The sequence below is a fragment of the Solanum lycopersicum genome, chromosome 9, assembly GCF_036512215.1.
Source record: "Solanum lycopersicum chromosome 9, SLM_r2.1".
In the NCBI taxonomy this organism is placed as follows: domain Eukaryota; kingdom Viridiplantae; phylum Streptophyta; class Magnoliopsida; order Solanales; family Solanaceae; genus Solanum; species Solanum lycopersicum.
In genome coordinates, this window is record NC_090808.1 from 32,532,302 (window position 1) to 32,553,893 (window position 21,592).

General features: G+C 33.9%; 2 protein-coding genes across 2 annotated transcripts; one reads left to right on the forward strand and one right to left on the reverse strand.

The window, feature by feature from the left end:
- Positions 1-9,283: 9,283 nt before the first annotated feature.
- LOC101267344 (BTB/POZ domain-containing protein At3g08570) lies at positions 9,284-12,794 on the forward strand. The gene is made up of 4 exons (XM_004246956.5): positions 9,284-9,539; positions 9,765-9,834; positions 10,980-12,116; positions 12,205-12,794. The coding sequence occupies exons 1-4, from the start codon at positions 9,502-9,504 to the stop codon at positions 12,688-12,690; spliced, it is 1,731 nt and encodes a 576-aa protein (XP_004247004.1). The 5' UTR covers positions 9,284-9,501; the 3' UTR covers positions 12,691-12,794.
- Positions 12,752-20,817, reverse strand: LOC101264666 (V-type proton ATPase subunit E-like). Its single transcript, XM_004246952.5, has 6 exons — positions 20,615-20,817; positions 20,443-20,543; positions 20,185-20,341; positions 19,910-20,103; positions 13,042-13,141; positions 12,752-12,956 (listed from the first exon to the last, which is right to left on the reverse strand). Exons 1-6 carry the CDS (start codon positions 20,714-20,716, stop codon positions 12,921-12,923), a joined length of 690 nt encoding a protein of 229 aa, XP_004247000.1. The 5' UTR covers positions 20,717-20,817; the 3' UTR covers positions 12,752-12,920.
- Between the last annotated feature and the right edge of the window lie 775 nt (positions 20,818-21,592).

Below are 21,592 nucleotides of genomic sequence, written 5' to 3' on the forward strand. Positions count from 1 at the left end.
ACCAACTTCAAATTATCCAATAGGAAATCTGCATCTTGTTCCATAAAGAGCTTCATACATAGTTATTTGGACGCTACATTGGTAACTATTGTTATAAGCAAACTTTATGAGACGTAGCTGACCATTCCAATTACCTTTGAAATCAATGACGCAATCTATCAACATATATTCTAATGTCTAAATAGTGCGCTCGCTTTTGCAAGGATGAAAAGCAGTACTCAAGTACACCTTTGAACCCAAACCTTTTTTGGAATGACTTTCAAAATTGTGCAATAAATTGTGCGCCTCTATCTAAAATAATCTATATCAAAACCCCATGAAGTCTGACTACCTCTTTAATAAACAACTTAATATATTTTTTTGTTCAATGGATAGTCTTTACCGGCTAAAAGTGGGTTGATTTAGTCATTCTAGCAACAACCATCCAAATAGAATCATGTTGCCTACGATACCGTGGTAAGCATGTGATGAAGTCCATATTGATCATCTCCATCTTACATTTTGAAAGTTCTATTTTCTGAGTCATACCACGAGGCCTTTGGTGCTCTACTTTAACTTGTTGGCAATTCGGAAACTTAGCAACAATCTCTACAATACATTTCTTCATACTATTCAACCAATATACTTCTCTCAAGTCATGATACATTTTTGTGGAACCCGGTTGGATAGAATATCTGGAGATAAAGCTTAATCCATGATCTTCTCTTGGAGTTCATTCACCCTTGGTACACACAATCTACCTTGATACCTCAAAACACCATCTCCCCATTTTTCAAAAGCAATTACTTTTTGCTTATGAACATTTGCCTTCAATTCAAGTAAAAAAGGATCTTGGTCTTGTTTCTCTTTTACTTCTGACACTAATAATAATTCAGCCCTATTCATCACCACTACTCTTCCTTAGGTGGAATCCATTATTCGTACTCCTAATCGTACATGTTTATGCACATATTTCAATAAATATTTCTTATCTTCGTCAAAATGGGTTATACTACCCATAGACAATCTACTTAAGGAATCAACAACAACACTAGCCTTACCTAGGTGATAAAGAATACTCATTTCATAATCCTTGAGTAACTCTAACCACCTTCGCTGTGTGAGCTTAAGATCTTTCTAACTAAATACATGTTGAAAACTCTTGTGATCATTGAACACATCCACATAAATACAATAAAAATAATGACGCCATATTTTTAAAGAGAATTCTAGGACAGCCAACTCTAGATAATGGGTTGGGTAGTTCCTATTGTGAACCTTAAGCTGTCTAGAGGCATATGCTATAACTTTTTCATTCTGCACAACCCAAAAAAACCAACTCTAGACGCATCATGATATACAAGAAAGCCTTGTGTACCTTCTGGTAAGGTCAATACTGCGGCAATAGTCAACCTCTTTTTCAATTCTTGAAAGTTTTTCTCATGAGCTTTAGACTATTGAAACTTCAATGTTTTCTGAGCTAACTTAATCAAAGAAGATGAAATAGATTAAAATCCCTCAAAGAACATTTTATATTATCTAATCAATCCCAAGAAACTTGTAATGTTAGTAGAAGATGTGGGTCTAGGCCAATTCTGCAATTCCTCTATTTTTGTAATGTTAGTAGAAGATGTGGGTCTAGGCCAATTCTGCAATTCCTCTATTTTTTGGGTATCAACTTTAGTTCATTACCAAAAACAACAGGTCTTTAGAATGCCATATACTCAAGCCAAAATTCACATTTCAAAAACTTAGCATATTACTCTTTATCCTTTAAAATTTGGAGAACAATTCTGAGATAACTAGCATGAACTTCCTCATTCCTCGAATAAATTAGTATGTCATCCATGAATACGATAACAAACATATCGAAATAAGAACTGAATACTATATTCATAAGTTCCATGAATATTGCAGGTGCATTAGTTAAATCGAATGACATGGCAAGAAACTCATAATGACTATAATGGGCCCTGAATTTTGTCTTTGGAATATCACATTCCCTAACTTTCGACTGATGGTAGCCTAATTTGAGGTCTATTTTCAAAAAATAATACGCACCCTAAAGTTGATCGAAGAAATCATCAATTTTCAGAAGAGGATAACAATTCTTCATAGTAACCTTGTTCAACAGACGGTAATCATACACATCCTTAGGAACCATCTTTATTTTTCACAAGGAAGACCGGAGTGCCCTAAGGTAAGACACTTGGTCGAATGAAACCTTTCTATAGGAGATCTAAGAGGTCTTTCAACTGTTCTTTTAACTCTTTCAACTCTGATGGTGCCATTATATATGGCAATAAATATAGGACGAGTATCAGAAAGAATATCCATTCTGAAGTCTATTTATCTCTCAGGAGGGACTCTAGGAAGATCATCAAAACTCTTTTACTACTAGAATTGACTAAATAAGAGGTATCCCAACACTAGGGTCATTAACTCGGACTAAGTGATAGACACATCCCTTTGGAAACTAACTTCTCTACCTTAAGATATGAAATAAAACAATCCTTGGGCTACTTTTCCACTCTATAACTGGTTTAATAGGAAACTAGAACTTTACTACTCAAGTTCTACAATCTATTGATGCATAATCGGCATGAAATCATTCTGTACCTAGAATGACATCAAAATCTACGATATCTAACACAATTAAGTCGCGCATAGTACTCTTGATATTGGCGAAAATAATACAATCACGATAGACTCTATTTGCTAGAACAAACTCACCAACATGTATAGAAGCACTAAAAAGCTCAAGAATTTACTCATGAAGAACATCAAAACTCATCGCAACATAAGGAGTTAAAAAGGATAAACTCGCTCCTAGATATAGCAAAGATAATCATCAAAGTTAAAGACTTGGATCATAATAGTGACAACATCTGGAAAATATTCTTGCTCTTGGCGACTAGTGATAGCATAAAGATGGTTTGGTCCTCCGCTTGCTCTTGAAGTAGCTCCTCTAGATGCAACTTTGTATGGTGGAGTACTGGCTCTATTGCCCCCATTACAATTTCAGTGTCTGTTCTTAGGACACTCTCTCATAAATGACCTTTCTGACTACACCTGAAAAAACCAGTGGAGCCATCATGAGACACCCCTGAGTGGATCCTACCACACTTAGAACATGCAAAAGTCTTAGCACCCCCTTGTTCCATATTACCTTGAGAATGTGCATGTCTAGATCTAAAATTCTGGGAGTTGTTACTATTGTACTCACATTTGTTGCTTGGTGCATGTGTACTAGAAGATGATGAAGAAGGTCTTTTTTTGATTCTATTGGAAGGAAGACTGGTTCGCCTTACTCGTTTGTTGCCCAGACTCATTCCTTAATGTATTAAGTCTCTTATTCTTAAACTCTTATCTATCCCTCAACTTGTCTCCCTCATCATGTTGCACATGGATCATTATCCATGTTATGTCTTTACTTCCTTACTTTACAGACGAGACAACTCAGCGACGAATAAATTTATCCTACTTTTTCTATCAGCAACCATCTCCAGGGAATACTTGGAAAGTACTGTGAACTTCATATTGTACTCATGAACACTCATAGATTCTTGTTGAAGGGTAAGGACTTCTCGTACCTTTTCTTCCCTTAGTTCTCAGGGAAAGAAATGCCCCAAGAAGGCCTCCTCAAATAAAGCCCAACTCACAAGTGGTGAACCTTTAACCCTGTTCTTCTTCCATGGATCGAACCATATTCTAACAACTTTCTTTAGTTGATATGCAACTAGTTCTACTCTCTCACAATTTAAAACAACCATTATCACAAAAACTTTCTGAAACTCTTCAATAAAGTTCTTTAGATCTTCTCTGACACTTTAACATGTGAAACTTTAAGGATTCATCCTAAGGAACTCACGATCCTTAGAAGTATCAACCACTTGCTATCGATTCTCTCTCTCTATGCAACTTGATTGGTCACAACTTGACTCAACATCGAATAGCTTTACGAAATTCAGCATTGGTGACCTCTCCTTGGGGTTGCACTTCTGGTGCATTAGGCACCCCTTGTTCCTGTGTTTCAATATTCCTTATAGCCGAACATATCAGACAACTCTTCTTAAAGGCATGAGTTGAAAGACAAGAGCAAACACAAGTTAGAAAAAAATTAATAAAGATACACTCTATCAAACATGAGTGTGAAAGAAGTGAGATAGTTCTTAAAATGTTGTAACCTCCTAATTATAGATGTGACGCGCTTTGCATTGATAACTAATATTCTACTGACACAACTTCATACACTTCCTAGGACTCTTAAACTCTGGTCCATTACCAAGTTTGTCATGTCACGAGCCTACACTCTGAGAGGAACTGGTACTCAAAAATCATTACTGGTCCCATGTGAACCATTGGCGTGGCTTAACTAATAGAGGAAGACTTAAATAACAAGATAATATTCTTAAAAGGTAAGATCATGAAATAACTTAGAATGTCTATAAAGAACATTCTTCTAACCAAGATGGTAACTGAAAGTTCAACATAAACCAATAACAAGATAATGACAAAATGAACTAACTTACTGTCTATGAAGCTTGTAAGTCAAGAGGGATATCAAGACAAGACCCCTGATCATCCTAACAACTAAAAACTACTAAAGCAGTATAAATCGGGGTCCTCTAAAAGCAAAAATCTTCACCACAAGACTCAGAATGCTCAACTAGATCAACGAAGCGTTGGGTGCAAATATTTGTTACATGTATGTGCATCATAACAACAATGCAGGCCGAATAGCATCAGTACATTGAATGTACGATCATGCGAGGGGAATCCTAAAACATGACATAAGCTTGAAAGGAACTGAAAGAACATAGGTGGGCTCAAATCAACTCAACTTAAGTTATTTCAATATAAAGAAATAATAGGAATGTCATATAAAGAAAAGCTTTTAAAATATGGCTAACAACTCTGTGTATTTATAAATACAATAATAACTCTATATGTATATAGATATACAATATAAACTCTAGATGTATATAAAATATAATTAAATTTGTGTGTATAAGAATACAAATACATCTGTGAGATTTTCTCTAAACGACAACCATCACTTTAGAGCTATGATGATACATCGTTTTGCCTCACACTGACAAGGTTTTCCTATACCTTTCCAAGGGCATATAACCTAACTACTAAGTGGATCACTAGTCTATGCTAAAAATTACAAGGGAATCATCTAAAAAGTATGACCCTTTTCAATCTATGATGGCTACATGGTTTATAGGGGCTGAGGTTTGTCTGAATTCACCCCATATCGGTACTTAATACTACTCCTAAAATATTACTAGATCATATGTTTAAAAAAGACATAAATTCTTTCTATGTTTGAGATTATTGATCAAAACTTAGCTCAAAGTCTTGGAAAACAAAGTTTCCTCTATTGTTTAATTGTGAAAACATTTAAACTTTACTAAAACTAGCTCAAAAGATTTGTGGAAATCAAAGTTTCCTTACTTGTTTAATTGTGAAAATCAATTACTCTTTGAGAATACATAGTCCCCATATACTTAATTGAAGAAATGAACTCCATTTTTTACTCTCTAGTCAACTCACAACTCAAGTCTTAAAACAAGTTAAAACATTTGCAAAAGACTTTGGAAGACTGTAAGAACTTCTCTTGAATTGAATTATGGATTAAAGGCTCATGATATAATGTTATGGATGATTTCATGTTTTTTAGACGTACCTTAGAACGTAGAAATCAACTAGAAAATATAGGTTAGTTTCAAGGGAACTCAAACAGAAAGAACTGATCGAAAAGATTGAAGACCTAGCATCCATGGCACTTTGAGTGACGCAAGGTTGAGCCCAAACTTAGAGTTTGGGTTGGGGTGCACTGGTTGGCGCAGGGCCCCAGATCCCTTACTTCAAACTCTGTCTTGGGGTGCTCTGGACCTATTCCCAATTTCTTCTTAAATTTTCTTGATCGTTTTTCAACTCTAAACCCTCTAGTTTTAATTAGTTCTTCTCCCAAACACTAGTTTATTTCGATGAAGAATAAACTAAAACAAATCAGTTTAGACCCCAACTTAATTACCAAAATTATTGCATGAAGTGGATACCAAATCCACATATATGATTTTCACATGATAACTTGTAAAGAATCATAAAAATGTATCAGTAATCTCATGGTTGATATATACAAAAGAAATTTGAAAAAAAAAAAAGAAGGAAAAAGAGTCTAATATACTCTTCTTCTTTGCCATTTAGAGATGAGATACACTCAATGTGAAAGTGAATCATATATAGCCCTATAGTTATACAAATGACTCACATATACCCATTTCCTCTAATGAAAGTAATTAATTATTTCTTTTGAAAAAATATTATCTATATGAGATGTATTTTAACCTTCTCACACATATTTTCTCTTGACTTTTTTTGTTTCAACGACTAATTTAAATTTATTATTTAAAGGTGAAATTTATTTATATTTCAATAATTTTCTTGTAAAATTTATTCATACATGTCATGATCCCGACAGTCGTGAGTGACACCCACACTAACCCTTTGGTGGGAGAACCATAACTACTAACCAAATAACCTCAACTAAGCATTTAAATTTATGAAAGTAGGTTTAAATGCTAAAGGAAAAGAAATAGAGTTCTGCTAAACTCCAAAAGTCTAACAAAACAAATGGGGAAAACATTGCCTAGAACATGAAAGTCAATGTATCAAAATATCTAAGGTTCAACCATGAGTCTAAACAAGAAAGGTTACAACCTCAAATTGATATATGAATAACTAACTAGAAAGTCTAAGTCCAAAATGTTGATATAAACACGAAAAGAACTCATGGCAGCCAGAAAGAGCTTGCTCACCCTTGTATTAGATGACGATCATTGATCTTCTAGACGAGGTCTTTCAATAGCTGCTTGAAGATGTCATGTACTCAAAAAAGAAAGAGAAAGTACAATATCAGTAAATAACCACAGTGTACCGGAAGAATCACGTGGCTATCCCACTAAGTGCAACATACATAAGTCATCAAAACATAATAAACATGCATAAACCAAACATATACATCATCAACATCATTTACAAATATACGAAGAATTTCACTCTTCTCAATTATACAATTATGTCAAGTCAATGGTCCTCTCATTGAACCCAGACTCAAATTGTTAGTGTATCGATTCGTGGTACCCGATCCAATCTTTAAAGCATAACATTCTGGTCCCATGTTTATACTGAAATATGGCAATCGATCTCAGTTAGGGTGTCATAATTCAACAGTCGATCCATTAAACAAGCCACACTCACAAAAACAAGTATATTCTCGAAGTAATATGATAAAGTCATGATTCATGACATTTATTATTCATCTATCCACTTTTATAATTAGTGTGATCAATCATGCAATATTCACATACATACATGTATTATAATGAAGCAAAAAGAAACATACATCACACAATATAAAATCACAATCATCACTACCTCGAAACAAACTTAATTCTCCTAAGAAACTTGATTATTCCCTTTCTGGATCTTTTCGCTTGTTCTCGGTCTACAAACAATCATAATAATACGGGAATCAATAAGCGATGTCTAATATCCTACTTAAAATCAACACTATCAACCCTAGATCAAACCATGATCCCAATGTCCAAGTTAGGATTTTCTCCAACATCCAAATAATTCCAAAACCCTTCCCCAACGATAAGCACCGAAGAAACTAAGTTTTACGGATCAAAAAATGAATTCGGGAAGTGAAAATCTTACTTTTAGCTTCAAGAATGGTGGAAAACTCTACCTGGAGTCGGTCCATAGCTCTCAAAGTCAAAAAGTTAGAATAAAATATTTTGGGGGTTATTTTCCAATTTAGCTCGTGACTGTCCCACCATACCGATACTCACCCCGCTAAAATAACCCTGCAGGAAACAACCTGTACCGAAAAAGTGAGCAAATTTAAGAATTCTAAATTCCCATTTCACAACACACCTTCATCTCATGACAATTAGAAACTATCCTCTCACGCTAAGATCGAATTCAGCAGTTCTACTCGCCCGAATTTAATTCTGTAAAGTCATACATGTTTCTTAACGTCTTAGAATCTACTCATATGATCAAATTCATAATTATACCTCCAAATTGTTACCAGATTTTCATAGATTTCACTGACTCTGATTTTGTCCAAATCTGGCGTAGGTTTTGGAAATTTCAAGTTACTATAAAAAAAACTTTCCGACCCAAAAAGATTTCCCAATGATTTTTCTATAACGACAAAAATCAAATGTTACAATCGATGCCACCGTTTTTAAAAATAGAAGAATTAAATTAAAAGGTAGCCGCAAAAATTAGTTTTAGTTTTTTTATTTACAGTAAAGAATGAAAAATTAAATAAGAATCTTGAATAATGATAATCAATGAAGTGTGTGTGTGTGTATATATATACACACACACACACATATATATATATACACACACACATATATATATATTTATACACACGCATACACACATATTGTGTATGAAAAAATTAAAATATACCTTGAACATTGCTAGGAAGATCATATATATACCACTACATGAATTTTTTAATTTAATGTGAAAAAATTAAATTTTAAACTATCTTTTTAACTTCCTTTAGATGAAGGGTATGTGTGAGACATTTGTATAATGATAAGGATATATATGAGTCACTTTCATAACGAGAGGTGTATCAAGTTTACATGACAAACTTAAGGTATCTCACACCCTTTTTCCTTGAATAAATCTACTCCTTTAATCAAGATTAAATTATATTTTATTTTTTACCACATTTATCAAGATGTTTTGTTAGTTTCAACTTTCATCTTTAAACGTAAACATAACTTTATAATTTATACAAGTTAGTATACGTAAAAGAACACATGTGAACAAAATATGTATTTAAAATAGAATAAGTGATTACTCCATAAAGAATAAAAAAAGAAGAAGAGTAAATAGGATGAATAATAAGAAAAAGTAAAAAAGAAAAAGGAGTTATAAAAGTAAGTAATTAAAGTAGGGTGGGGTTTCGGTTAAATAGAGATTGGGTAACGTTTGCGCGTGGTAGAGAGTATGTCCCTTATGACCCCACCTGTCATCTCTTTATCTCTGTTAGTTATGATATTTCGAATTCATTGTGGCTGCTAATTCCTTTAATTAATTAATTAATACCAGGATTAAGCAAAACCATCGATAACTGTTTCGTTTTCATCCCTAACTAGTTACTATATCTGTTTCACTCTATCAATATATAAAATGTTTGTTTGAAGAAAGGGACTCTAATACTTTAATAGTAAAAAAGAAACATATAGAGAGAGAGAAATGTAAAGCAAAAGGTATTAGTAAAACACTTCACATGGTCAGCTTGTGCCCGTTTCTGTATTCTTTAGCTTTTTTCACTTTTGCAGTATTATTAATTAATTTATCATATCATATCATATCTGGTGTATGTATGTCCCACTTTCCCTTTCCTTGTTATAGTCATTTGTTCATTCTACTACTAGTTCCAGTCAAGTTTTTTGTTAATGTGACAACAATATAATGGTGTCGTCTCAACAACAGTCTCCGTTCATAACCCGGTAATCTCCTTTGCCTCTACAATGAAAAGTTATTTACTCACAATTAAAATGTATGCTATTATTCCGTATAATTTGTCAAACTAGGTAGAATGCTAAACCCCTTTAATTTGTTCTTTTTGGAGATCGAAATGCTAGCTACCCCGCAGGACTTATTTCATGAATAATTAAGATTAATATTACTTACTTGGTTGTCGTGACATACAATCTTTTATTATGGATCATCAGCACTATATTCTCTGATGTTGCTGGGGATTTTACAATTGCTCTAAATGGAGAGTCTTTCCTACTGCATAAGGTACTTTTCTCTTTCTCTTTCTCTTAACATGTGTTTACTGTTTAAGCCTACTCTACTTCCTTAGATGTAGATGGAGGAACGACAAAATGGTCAAAATGGTCCTTTGATGTGTTGTGCTAGCTTTATTTTGGTCATTGAAATAGTCCTTCACAAAATGTTTTTAATTTAGTCTTTTATCCTAATATTAACAATTTATCTTCAAAACTGTTAAATATAAATGCGGGGCTCACGTAACTTAACAAAATCCTGTCATTTTTATCATCTTTAATAGCTCAAAAAAGAATTCTATAAATTCTAAAATATCATTTTCTCTAACATCTTAGTAATTACAAAATAATTTTTGTAAAAAGGTTAAATGGAAGAGCAAATGTAATGCAAGGAGTAATTATACTAGCACCTCTTTTAAGTACCATATGTCGTATGCATGTCATGTTTTCGATTGGAAATTCTACACAGGAAGCTGAAACTCTTTTCAATTTCGTATCTCAGTTGATGGTGTTCTTTTGGCTACTTTATCATCTTATCACATTTCAACATAATACAATAATTATTTTGTGATTGTGTGGGTAGATGTTAAAAAAACGATGTTTTAGAATTCATAAAACTCTTTCTTTGAGCTAATAAAGATGGAAAAAATGATGAATTTTATAAATTATTATGTAGGCTCACAATTTCATTTGACAGCTTTTGTGAGATAAATTGTTAATTTTAAGATAAAAGATTAAATTGAACACATTCTGTCAAACTATTTCAATAACCTAGAATTTATTAAGACCAAAATAAAGCTAACCCATTTTGATCATTTTCCCTAGATGGAACCCCAAACACATATAATTAATGGTCAAACTTCGTTGAGAATATTCCTCGTGTCTAGTGGTGCCTATTTGAGACCAACCTTATCCAGGGGCACTACTACACATCTTGTTCACCAAACTTTTCAAGCACCCACTGATGATGACAGTGGAGCGTGCTAGTATAAAAAAAAATGGTACTTACTAATTTTATGTGTGGCATTGCAACAAATGTATTCCAGAAACCAATTTTATGAATCTTGATCGCACACTATTTACTAATTCATTTCAATCCAATATTATTAGTTAACTCTCTATTTGATAATTGTATGTCATTTGTGTGTTTTACTATAGTTTCCTTTGGTGTCTCTGAGTGGAAAGATCCGGAAGATGGTGGCGGATGCCAAAGACCCAAATCTCTCAGAATTGGATTTAACTCATGTACCTGGGGGGCCTGAAACATTTGAACTAGCTGCCAAGTTTTGTTATGGCATCAACTTTGAGATCACAACTACAAACGTAGCACGTTTGCGTTGTGTGGCAGAATACTTGGAAATGAAACAAGATTATCGTGAAGAGAACCTCATTGCGAGAACAGAAACTTTCCTTGTTGAAGTTGTGTTTCCGAATATTGAAAAATCGGTAGAGGTTCTTTCTTCTTGTGAAGACCTGCTTCCTACTGCGGAGGAGGTTGGTATTTCAGATAGATGCATTGATGCCATTGCCACGAATGCTTGTCAGGAGCAACTTGTTTCAAGTCTATCTCGTTTAGATTGTGATAGTGGATCTTTGGAACATAAGGAATGGTGGGTCGAAGATCTTTCTGTTCTAAGCATTGATTTTTATGGCAGAGTTATCATGGCAATGGGACATGTTGGGTTACACATAGACAGCATAATTGCATCCTTGATGCATTACGTGCAGGTTTCTCTAAAGGGTATTGGGAAACCACAAATTTGGAATCCAGCGAGAGCATATCCATGTAAGGGAGAAAAGGGGCAGAAAACAATTGTAGAAACTCTAGTTAGTCTATTGCCTCCAGAGAGGAGTTCATCTGTTCCGCTAAATTTTCTTTTTGGGATGTTGAGGATAGCTATCATGGTGGATGCCGTACTAGCCTGCAGGCTTGAAATTGAGAGGAGGATTGCCTTCAGGTTGGAAATGGTCTTACTTGACGATTTGCTTGTACCATCTCTCCAGACGGGTGATTCTTTGTTTGATGTTGACACTGTCAAGCGCATATTGATCCATTTCCTCCAGAGGATTGACCAAGAAGAAAATGGAGATTGTGGATATGAATCAGAAAATCTAGATTCTCCAAGCCATGGTTCTTTATTGAAAGTTGGACGTCTTATAGACACGTATCTAGCTGAAATAGCTCCTGATCCATATTTGAGCCTTGAGAAATTCATTGCTATGATATCAGTTTTGCCTGATTATGCTCGTGTTATTGATGACGGACTTTACAGAGCTATTGATATTTATTTGAAGGTAAAATTTCAAAGTCATAGTTATAGACAGACGTCATCTGATTATATGAATACCTAAACACGATAACATGTACTTTCTCTTTGAGTAGGCTCATCCGATGCTAAATGAGCACGAATGCAAAAAGCTATGCAAATTCATAGATTGTCAAAAGCTGTCTCAAGAAGCATGCAATCATGCAGCACAGAATGACAGGCTCCCAGTTCAAATGACTGTCCAAGTTCTATACTTTGAGCAGCTGCGACTAAAGAATGCTCTATGCGGAAGTTGTGGAGATACACAAAAGATGAGCAGCGGAGTTACAAGTGCAGCCATGTCTCCTAGAGATACTTATGCATCTTTAAGGAGAGAGAACCGAGAACTGAAGTTGGAGATATCAAGAATGAGGGTGAGGCTGAGTGACCTGGAGAAAGAACAAGTGTTTATGAAACAAGGGATGATAGACAAAACAGGACAGGGCAAAACATTCTTAACTTCCCTTTCTAGAGGTATAGGAAGGTTTGGTATATTTGGTGAAGGAAAACGTAGGAAATCAGAAGGTAAAACGGCTAGGAGTAGGAGGTATTCTGATTCCTAGCTAGAACAATCAAGAGACGTCATTAGTGTCGTGTTGCACATTGTTGCATTTGTTTCTAAAGTAAAAAAATATGATGTTTATTCAATGATTCTCAGTTCTAACAATTAATATTCTGAACAAGATTGCACATCTATGTGAAGAAATATATGTAACAGTAAAGATGGAAAGATGAGTGAATAAAATTCATCCACCGTAAAAGTGAAGTTATTGAAATTGTGTGAGAATAATCCTCATGCAGCCATCTTACTGTAAAGTTGTTTACGTATCTGCAGAAAGAGAGCAAAACATGTAAACTTGTAATTCTGATAGATTTCCTCATCACAAGTGTATCATTTACAATATAATTATTACCTCAGGGAGTTTCTGCCTGAAAATGACATCCAGTCGAGCATCCAGTGTGTTCTCACATACAATCTTCCCATCATCAGAAGCCAGAACTACTCCTCCAGAGCTTTCATTACACCAAAGTAAAATCAACTCCAAGTAATTTCACTATCAACAGTTGATCAAATTTCATATGTTGGAAATCATATTAACGTAATTAATAATTGTTTAAAATGGACTAATAGAGCATGATTATAGATAGTTAAAAAGAATAATTCATTCTCCTCGACTTACTAATTCCACCAATGTAACTCCAAGATAATTTCCACTTGTAGAATTTTAAACTATAGGATAGTGGCTATATTTCAAATGTACAGTAGAAAAATGATCAATGGGTGCTATTTCTATATAAGATTACATGACTTGACTTGGCTGCCTATCGATCTATTGAATCTGAAAAAATTTAATTGGACACCCTATTTTCTCGCGTCCTTTTAACTTAATTGTTCTTTTGACAAATTTAGTTTGTTTTGTATGATATAAAAAAATAATGTTTCAAATTTGAACTAATTTAGAGTAGATTTTTGTGTTGGATTGTTGATAGCATCAACAGAACACTGATTCTATAACACTTGTATTAACCTCTGTTTTACCTGTATCAGGCAAAGCCAATACAGGTAAGACAGTGAGGGCCAACTTGAGCTTGTCAAAAGCATTTGTGGCTAGTGGAGACAGTTTGAAACTGTATTTATTCAACAAGTCAGCGAGAGGCTTAGCTATGACTCACAAGTCTTGGATAAACCTTGTATAGTAACCAATAAAACCCCTTTTGTTTCAGAGTTGAGGGAATGAACCAATTTTTGACATATTCTATCTTCTGTGGATCAGTGGACACCTCTGTGATAAAATGTCCCAAGTATTCAATCTGTTACACCCCAATTGGTGTTCTTGGAAAACAGACTTCAACTTCCATACATGATCTACCAAGGTTCTGCTATAAATCGGAATATCATCAAAAAGTACCTAGACAAACTTTCTCAAAAATGGTTGGAAGCCGTACGGACTAGGCCTTAGAAAGTTGAAGGAGCATTAGATAATCCAATAATATATTCATATTGACCCGAGTGAGTGAGTCCTAATGCAGTCTTTGGTATGATGTAATCCCTAGCCACACTCAGTTGTGTTGGAATTAATGCATCAATGTTTAGTCTTTCAAAATTGTCTCTTAGTTTTTCAAGAATTCTTTTTAGAATTCCGTAGTACATGTATCTAGTAAATTGTGATACATGTATTTAGTTATTTATGCAAGACTTTTGATTTTTTATTTTGAGTAGTATAAATAGTGATGTAATTGATGATTGTAATCATCTCAAGTGGCCTTAAGTAACCTATAATAAACTTGAGCATTTTCTAAATATATTATTTTCCTTCCATATTTCTTACAAATTGGTATCAAGAGCAGGTTTTCGTTCTTAATCTGGGGTTAGGTGGAAAAAAAAATATGGCATCCAAAACAAATGAAGGCGTTGATTCTTCAGTTGTTCTTACTCCATTTTTTGATCGAACGGATTTTGAATACTGGAAAATAAGAATGAGAACACATTTGAAAGCTGAAAGTTTGTGGTCTATTGTTGCAAATGGCTTTGAAGAGCCAGAAAACGATGGTGATCTTACAGCAGCAGAGATGAAAAATCTTGAGGCTAAGTATCGCCAAGATGCATAAGCCTTAAGCAAAATCCAAATGGGAGTCTCAAGAGCATATTTTGCAAAAATTGCTACTTGTGAGACTGCAAAGGAAGCTTGGGATTTTCTGGAAACTGAAATGTATGGTGACGAAAAGGTACGCACTATAAATCTTCAAACTCTTAGAAGAGAGTTTCAAAATTTAAAGATGATAGAATCAGAAAAAATTGATTACTATTGCACAAGAGTCATGAATATTGTTAATGAAATGAGAAATCATAGTGATACAATTTCTGAACAACAAGTTGTGGAAAAGATTCTAATTAGTGTCACAGAAAAGTATGAGTACATCGTTGCTATCACTGAGGAGACGAAAAATATTTCTAAGCTTTCCATCAAATAGCTAGTTGGATCATTTCGTGCACACGAGAAGCGAAGATTTTTTCGTGAAGATCAATCCAAAGAGACGGCTTTCCAGTCTAAAATAAATGAGAATTCTCAAAATTTCTCAAAAAATCATCAGAAGAAAAATCAAAAGCCAAAAAAGAAACAGGATCATGATGGTTCTTCCAAGAAGGTTGAAGAAAAAGGTGAGAAAAATTCTAGTTTTTTTTTGTAAAATTTGCAAAAAGACTAATCACAATGCAGAAAAATGTTGGCACAAAAACAAGCCCAAATGTAACTTTTGTAAAAAGTTTGGTCATGTTTAAAAGGATTGTTGGCATAAGAAACGGGAGCAAACAAATTTTTGTGAAAAACATGAGGAAGAAAGGGAAGAAAATCTTTTCTTTGCTTCTAAATCTGATGCTTCAACAAAAAGCAATGAATGGTATGTTGATAGTGGTTGTACTTATCACATGATTGGAGATGAAAGGTTTTCCTTTCAATTAATAATAGCATCGCTACTAAAGTGAAGATGGGGAATGAAGCATTAGTTGATGCGAAAGGTAAAGGTACTATTTCGATCAATATAAAAGGATGCGGTAAGCAAATTCATGATGTTCTTTATGTTCCTGACTTGGAAGAAAATTTGCTTAGTGTTGGTCAACTCATGGAAAATTGTTATTCTCTTGTTTTTAGAGATAATTATTGCAAGATTTATGAAAAAAATTGAGCCAAATCAAGTCATTGTTGAAGTAAAGATGATCAAGGAAACTTCCCTTTGCAATTTCATTACAATGCATTAAAAATGAAATTATAGATGATTCATGGCTTTGGCACAAAAGATTGTGTCACTTGAATTTTCATGGTTTAAAGCTTCTCAAGCAAAAGGACATGGTGCAAGGTCTTCCTGAGATACATACTGGGGTGGATACATGTGAAAGTTGTATAATGGGAAAGCAACACAGGAAGTCTTTTCCAAAAGGGGTGTCTTGGAGATCAAATGTATTTTTGGAACTAATTCATACCGACAGTTGTGGACCAATGAAGACTCCATCTCTTGGAAGTCAAAGGTATTTTCTAATCTTTATTGATGATTTCTCAAGAATGACTTGGGTTTATTTCTTGAAAGAAAAGTCAGAAGAATTTGCTACATTCAAGAAATTTAAAGCCCTTGTTGAGAAGCAAAGAGGTTGCAGCATCAAAACCATTCGCAGTGATCGAGGAGGTGTGTACACTAGTCGAAAATTTGAAGAATATTGCAAAAATGAAGGTATTAAAGAAGCAACTTACAACAGGGTATACTCCTCAACAAAATGGTGTATCTGAAATAAGAAATAGAATAATTGTTGAAATGGCCAGAACTATGATGAATGAGAAAGGTCTGCCAAAATATTTTTGGGCAGAAGCAGTGCATATAGTAGTTCACATCCTTAGCAGGTGTCCAACAAAGGCACTAAAGGACAAGACACCAGTTGAAGCTTCGGGTGGAATTAAACTTTTTGTAAGTCATTTTAAAATTTTTGGGTGTATTTGTTATGCTCATGTACCTGCTTAGAAAAGAACAAAATTGGACGAAAAAAGTCAAAAATGTGTCTTTCTTGGTTATAGTGATGTTACAAAAGCATATAGGCATCTCGATGTCAAAACTAACAAACTTGTTGTTAGTAGAGATGTCATTTTTGATGAAAAAACAACATGGAATTGGGAGGATAAAAAGATAGAGAATACTGCTATCATATCTTTAAATCAAGAAGGGGATGAGAAAGATGAAGATGTCTCTCAAGGGGGAGAAATCTCAGATTCACATAATGAAGAACCGCCTCCAAGAGGAAAAAAATGTTGAGTGACATTTATCAAAGATGCAATTTTGCTGGTGTTGAGCCAGAAAATTATGAAGAAGCAATAAAGCATGATGTTTGGAAGAAAGCCATGGAAGAAGAAATTTGAATGATCGAAAAAAATAATACTTGGCAGCTTGTGGCTATTCCTAGAGAAAGAGAAGTTGTAAGTCTAAAATAGATTTACAAAATCAAACTCAATCAGGAAGGATATATTCAAAAGCACAAAGCAAGGTTGGTTGCTACAGGCTTCACGCAAAAACCAAGTATTGATTTTTATGAAACTTTCTCTCCAGTTGCTCGTCTTGAGAGAATTAGAATTGTAATTGTTGTTGTTGCACAAAAGAAATGGAAGATATTTCAACTTGATGTTAAATCAACATTTCTGAATGGAAAACTTGATAAAGAGATTTATGTTGAGCAACCTCAAGAATTTTTTGTTCAAGAAGGAGAAGAATAGGTGTATAGACTAAAAAAAACTCTTTATGGGCTGAAGCAAGCTCCAAGAGCCTGGTACAATGAAATTGATACATACTTTTTGTAAAATAATTTTCAGAGATGTAAAAGTGAAGCCACTTTATATGTGAAGAAAGAACATGGCAACATTATCATTGTTTGTCTCAATGTGGATGATTTGCTCTTTACAGGAAATGATGTAAAGATGATGCAAAATTTCAAAGAAGATATGATGCAAGTTTATGAAATGAGTGATCTTGGATTGCTAAATTATTTCTTGGGCATCGAAGTTTCTCAAGTGAAAGAAGGAATTTTTATTTCTCAAAAGAAGTATACTAAAAGTATTCTTCAAAAATTCAAAATGATGGATTGCAGGTCTGTGGCCATACCATTAGCAGCAAATGAGAAGTTTAGAAAAGATGATGGAGAAAAGAAAGTTAATAGCTCACTTTTTAGGAGTTTGATTAGAAGTTTGCTATATCTTACTTCAACAAGGCCAAATATTATGTTTGCTGCTAGTTTATTATCCAGATTCATGCAAGAACCAAGTCAAGTGCATTTTGGAGCTGCAAAGCGTGTTCAACGCTACTTGCAAAGAACAATGGATTATACGATAATGTACAAATTTGGTGGAAATTTGAACTTAATTGGTTATTCAGATAGTGATTGGGCTGGAAGTATAGATGACATGAAGAGTACTTCTGGTTATGCTTTCTTATTTGGATCAAGCATTTGTTCTTGGTTATCAAAAAAGCAAAGTGTTGTTGCTCAATCCACTGCCGAAGCAGAATATGTTTCAGCATCCAAGGCTACTTCTCAAGCTATTTGACTTAGGAGAATATTTGAATACATTGGTGAAAAACAAAAAAAAGGGACTGTTCTGTATTGTGATGACAAATCAGCAATTGCAATTGCCAAGAATCTAATTAGCCATGAAAGATCAAAGCATATTTCCATCAAGTATCATTTTATCCGAGAAGCACAAGAGAAAGACGAAATTCAGTTGCATTATTGTCAGACAGGAGAACAACTTGCTGACATCTTCACCAAAGCACATCCTAGAGAAAAATTTTGCTATCTTCGAGAACGCATTGGAGTTATCAAGCAAATGCATTAAGGGGGAGTGTTGGAATTAATGTATAAATGTTTAGTCTTCCAAAATTGTCTCTTAGTTTTTCAACAAGTCTTTTTAGAATTTCGTAATACATGTATCTAGTAAATTGTGATACATGTATTTAGTTATTTGTGCAAGACTTTTTGTTTTCTATTTTGAGTAGTATAAATAGTGATGTAACTGATGATTGTAATCATCTCAAATGACCTTAAGTAGCCTATAATAAAATTGAGCATTTTCTAAAGATATTATTTTTCCTTCCATATTTCCTACAAGTTGGTGGTATCTATCTTGCTAAAAAAATTTAGATCCTCCCAGTTACGTTCATCCAACAAGTCTTCCACTATTGGAATGTGAAACTTGTTCAGATCTTTATAGTCAACAACAACAAACTCCATGTACCATCATTTTCCTCCACCAATAATACCACGGGTGCAGCAACTTGGCTGAACAATACCTTGATCCAACAATTGATTAACCAAGGTTTCTATCAACCGTTGGATACCTGTAAGGTCTTTTATCAATAGGTTCAGTTCCAGATACATGTAACACAATCTTATGGTCAAATATTGATCTAGAGGGACGTAGTTAAGTAGGTTCTTCCAACAATTTATCTAACTCAACTAATATACTGGATTGACTAGTGTCAGTTTCAGGTGAGCTAGTGGCTTCTAATGCATACCATTGTACATAATTACACATGGAATATTTTAGCCAACTTCCCAGCTCTTGCTCAAAATATGCCTGCCAGATCATCTTAGCACATACCTCTTTCCCATGTACATGAACTCCTCCGATCCATTGTCAATTCCTTAAAGTTCATCTTGATGTCACCAAGACCCCAGCAAGCACTACTCCACAATTTCCCAATGGCAGCAACAAAAAATGACAAAAGGGTTCTACTCCTCATAGTTCTATTAGCTGCTGCAACCATATGATGAATGGTGGTAGCAATAAATGAAAATCCCAACTTATCCACCAAGGAGGGATCAATAAAAATTAGTTATTACAAATATATAGCATGTATCCACAGGCCGGAGGATTTTGGCCTGTTTTAAAAAGAAAATTTTTGTGGAAAAATTTCCAAGTTTTAACACGACATATTTAAGATGTCAGTTTCTTCCATTCTTTAGTTTAAGACCACAAAATTCAACATCTTCTTTACTTTGGTGAACTCTGTGTCAAATCAAAAATAAAAACACAGTACAACAACATAAATTATTATGAAAAGAATAAAGGAGTTAGGTTGAGTCATATTATTAGTGTGAAAGTTTTTAAGATTAAATAAAGCTATCTCCATTTGTAGTGTAAATATCATATATTCATATACAGGTAGGTACCAAGAATGAAACAAATGGAAGAGGAAAGGATTTGTGAAAGAAATTGCAAGTATATTTGAGAAAAAGAATTAAGAGGGTACCAAGAGGCATGATGAGGATCAGCATCATTTGGAGGTGGAGGCAGATAGACACTATCAATGGTGACATTAGGGGCGCGAACTTTGGCTTTTTCTGCATACTCTTTTTTTGCATCCTCTACAACTGATTTAACTAATGAAACATCCATCTCCCTACACCTCAATAACAATGATGGCTCCTTAAGTCGCAACAGACTCTAAAACAAACAAACAAAGAAGAAGAGTTATGATTGCATATTGCAGATCAAAACAACGTTTATGGATTATACTATATTTACCTGAACAATCAATCCTCTGAGAATCTTTTTGTAATTGTTTTTTTCACCTGAAATCTTTAAAAGTGCCTTTCTAGCAGACTCCTTCATTCCACTCACCACGTCATCTTGTGCTTGCAGAACTTTGATGCGGGATGCATTTAGTTGCATAGAATACTCTCTAATTACAAAATAACAATTCATATATTAACACACACAAAAAAAAACCAACAACTATATTAACTCTCATCCTATATATACATTATAATAATTAAAACTCACATTTTCTTACGTACTTCCACCTGCTTGGTTTTCCTCTCATACTCTTGTCTCACCTTTTTCTTCTCAGCTTCAACAAATTGTAATTTTTCAATTTGAAATTCCTGCAAAAATGCAACATTAATATTCAACTTTATTATTCACATAAAAAACTAACAATATAATCAAAGTAAACCTCCTCAGCGGAGACAGAGATCTCATTGGCCTTCTCTTCGGCTTCCTGCCGAATGAATCTAACCATTTGCTGTATTTGCTTTGATACATCAGTGTCATTCATTTTCTTTAATTTCTTTCTAAAAAATTATGTATGGATTTACATATACATTAATAATTTATTCACTACTTATATTATTTTATGTGTAGATCCATCTCTTATGGACATAATGCGGTAAATTTACACGTTCAACAAATCTTCTACTCTTTCTTTTTCGGCTTTTACGCACCCCCAACAACTTATACACTTTGTTAATATCTTGTTACGTTGAAACAGTCCATTCTCATTATATCCAAGAATTTATATTATAATTAATAAAAAGAAATATTAGAGAATAGAATTTGAGTTAATTTACAAGGTTTAATGTGCTTGCGTTAATATTTTTTAACGGCTTTCATTGACTATTAGGTCAAAGTTGCTTCTTATGTTTTTCCAATCTCTCTATAAATAAATCGAAGATGAGAAGTTTGAAATTAAAAGTTGCAACCCTTGAATACTTGATCTTTTTGGCATATTTATTTCAATCTGGAATTTAAATTTTACCTATTTTATTTTCCTGAAACATACAATAGCTCCTCTATTGCTTTAATGTTCGAAATATCTTTTCCACCACCATCATTGATGAAGCAATGTTTATCCACAAAGGAAATTATTGGTGTAAGGTATCACAAATACAAAAAATTAGAGTTGAAAAATAATATGAAAAAAATGAATAAATAATTTTTAGGATGAGACATAGATATCTCGCTCTATTGAAGGAGATTCATGTTCATTGGGACATAATCTACACTGATCTAGCAGTAATACGCTTGACTTGTCCACTCCAGAATTCAACATCCCAACAATGTTGTACAACTCAAACAAATCTAGATTAATTGAAGAGTCAAAAGCTCCACATAAGAACACCTTCATTAAAACATTATAATTATTATACTCTCT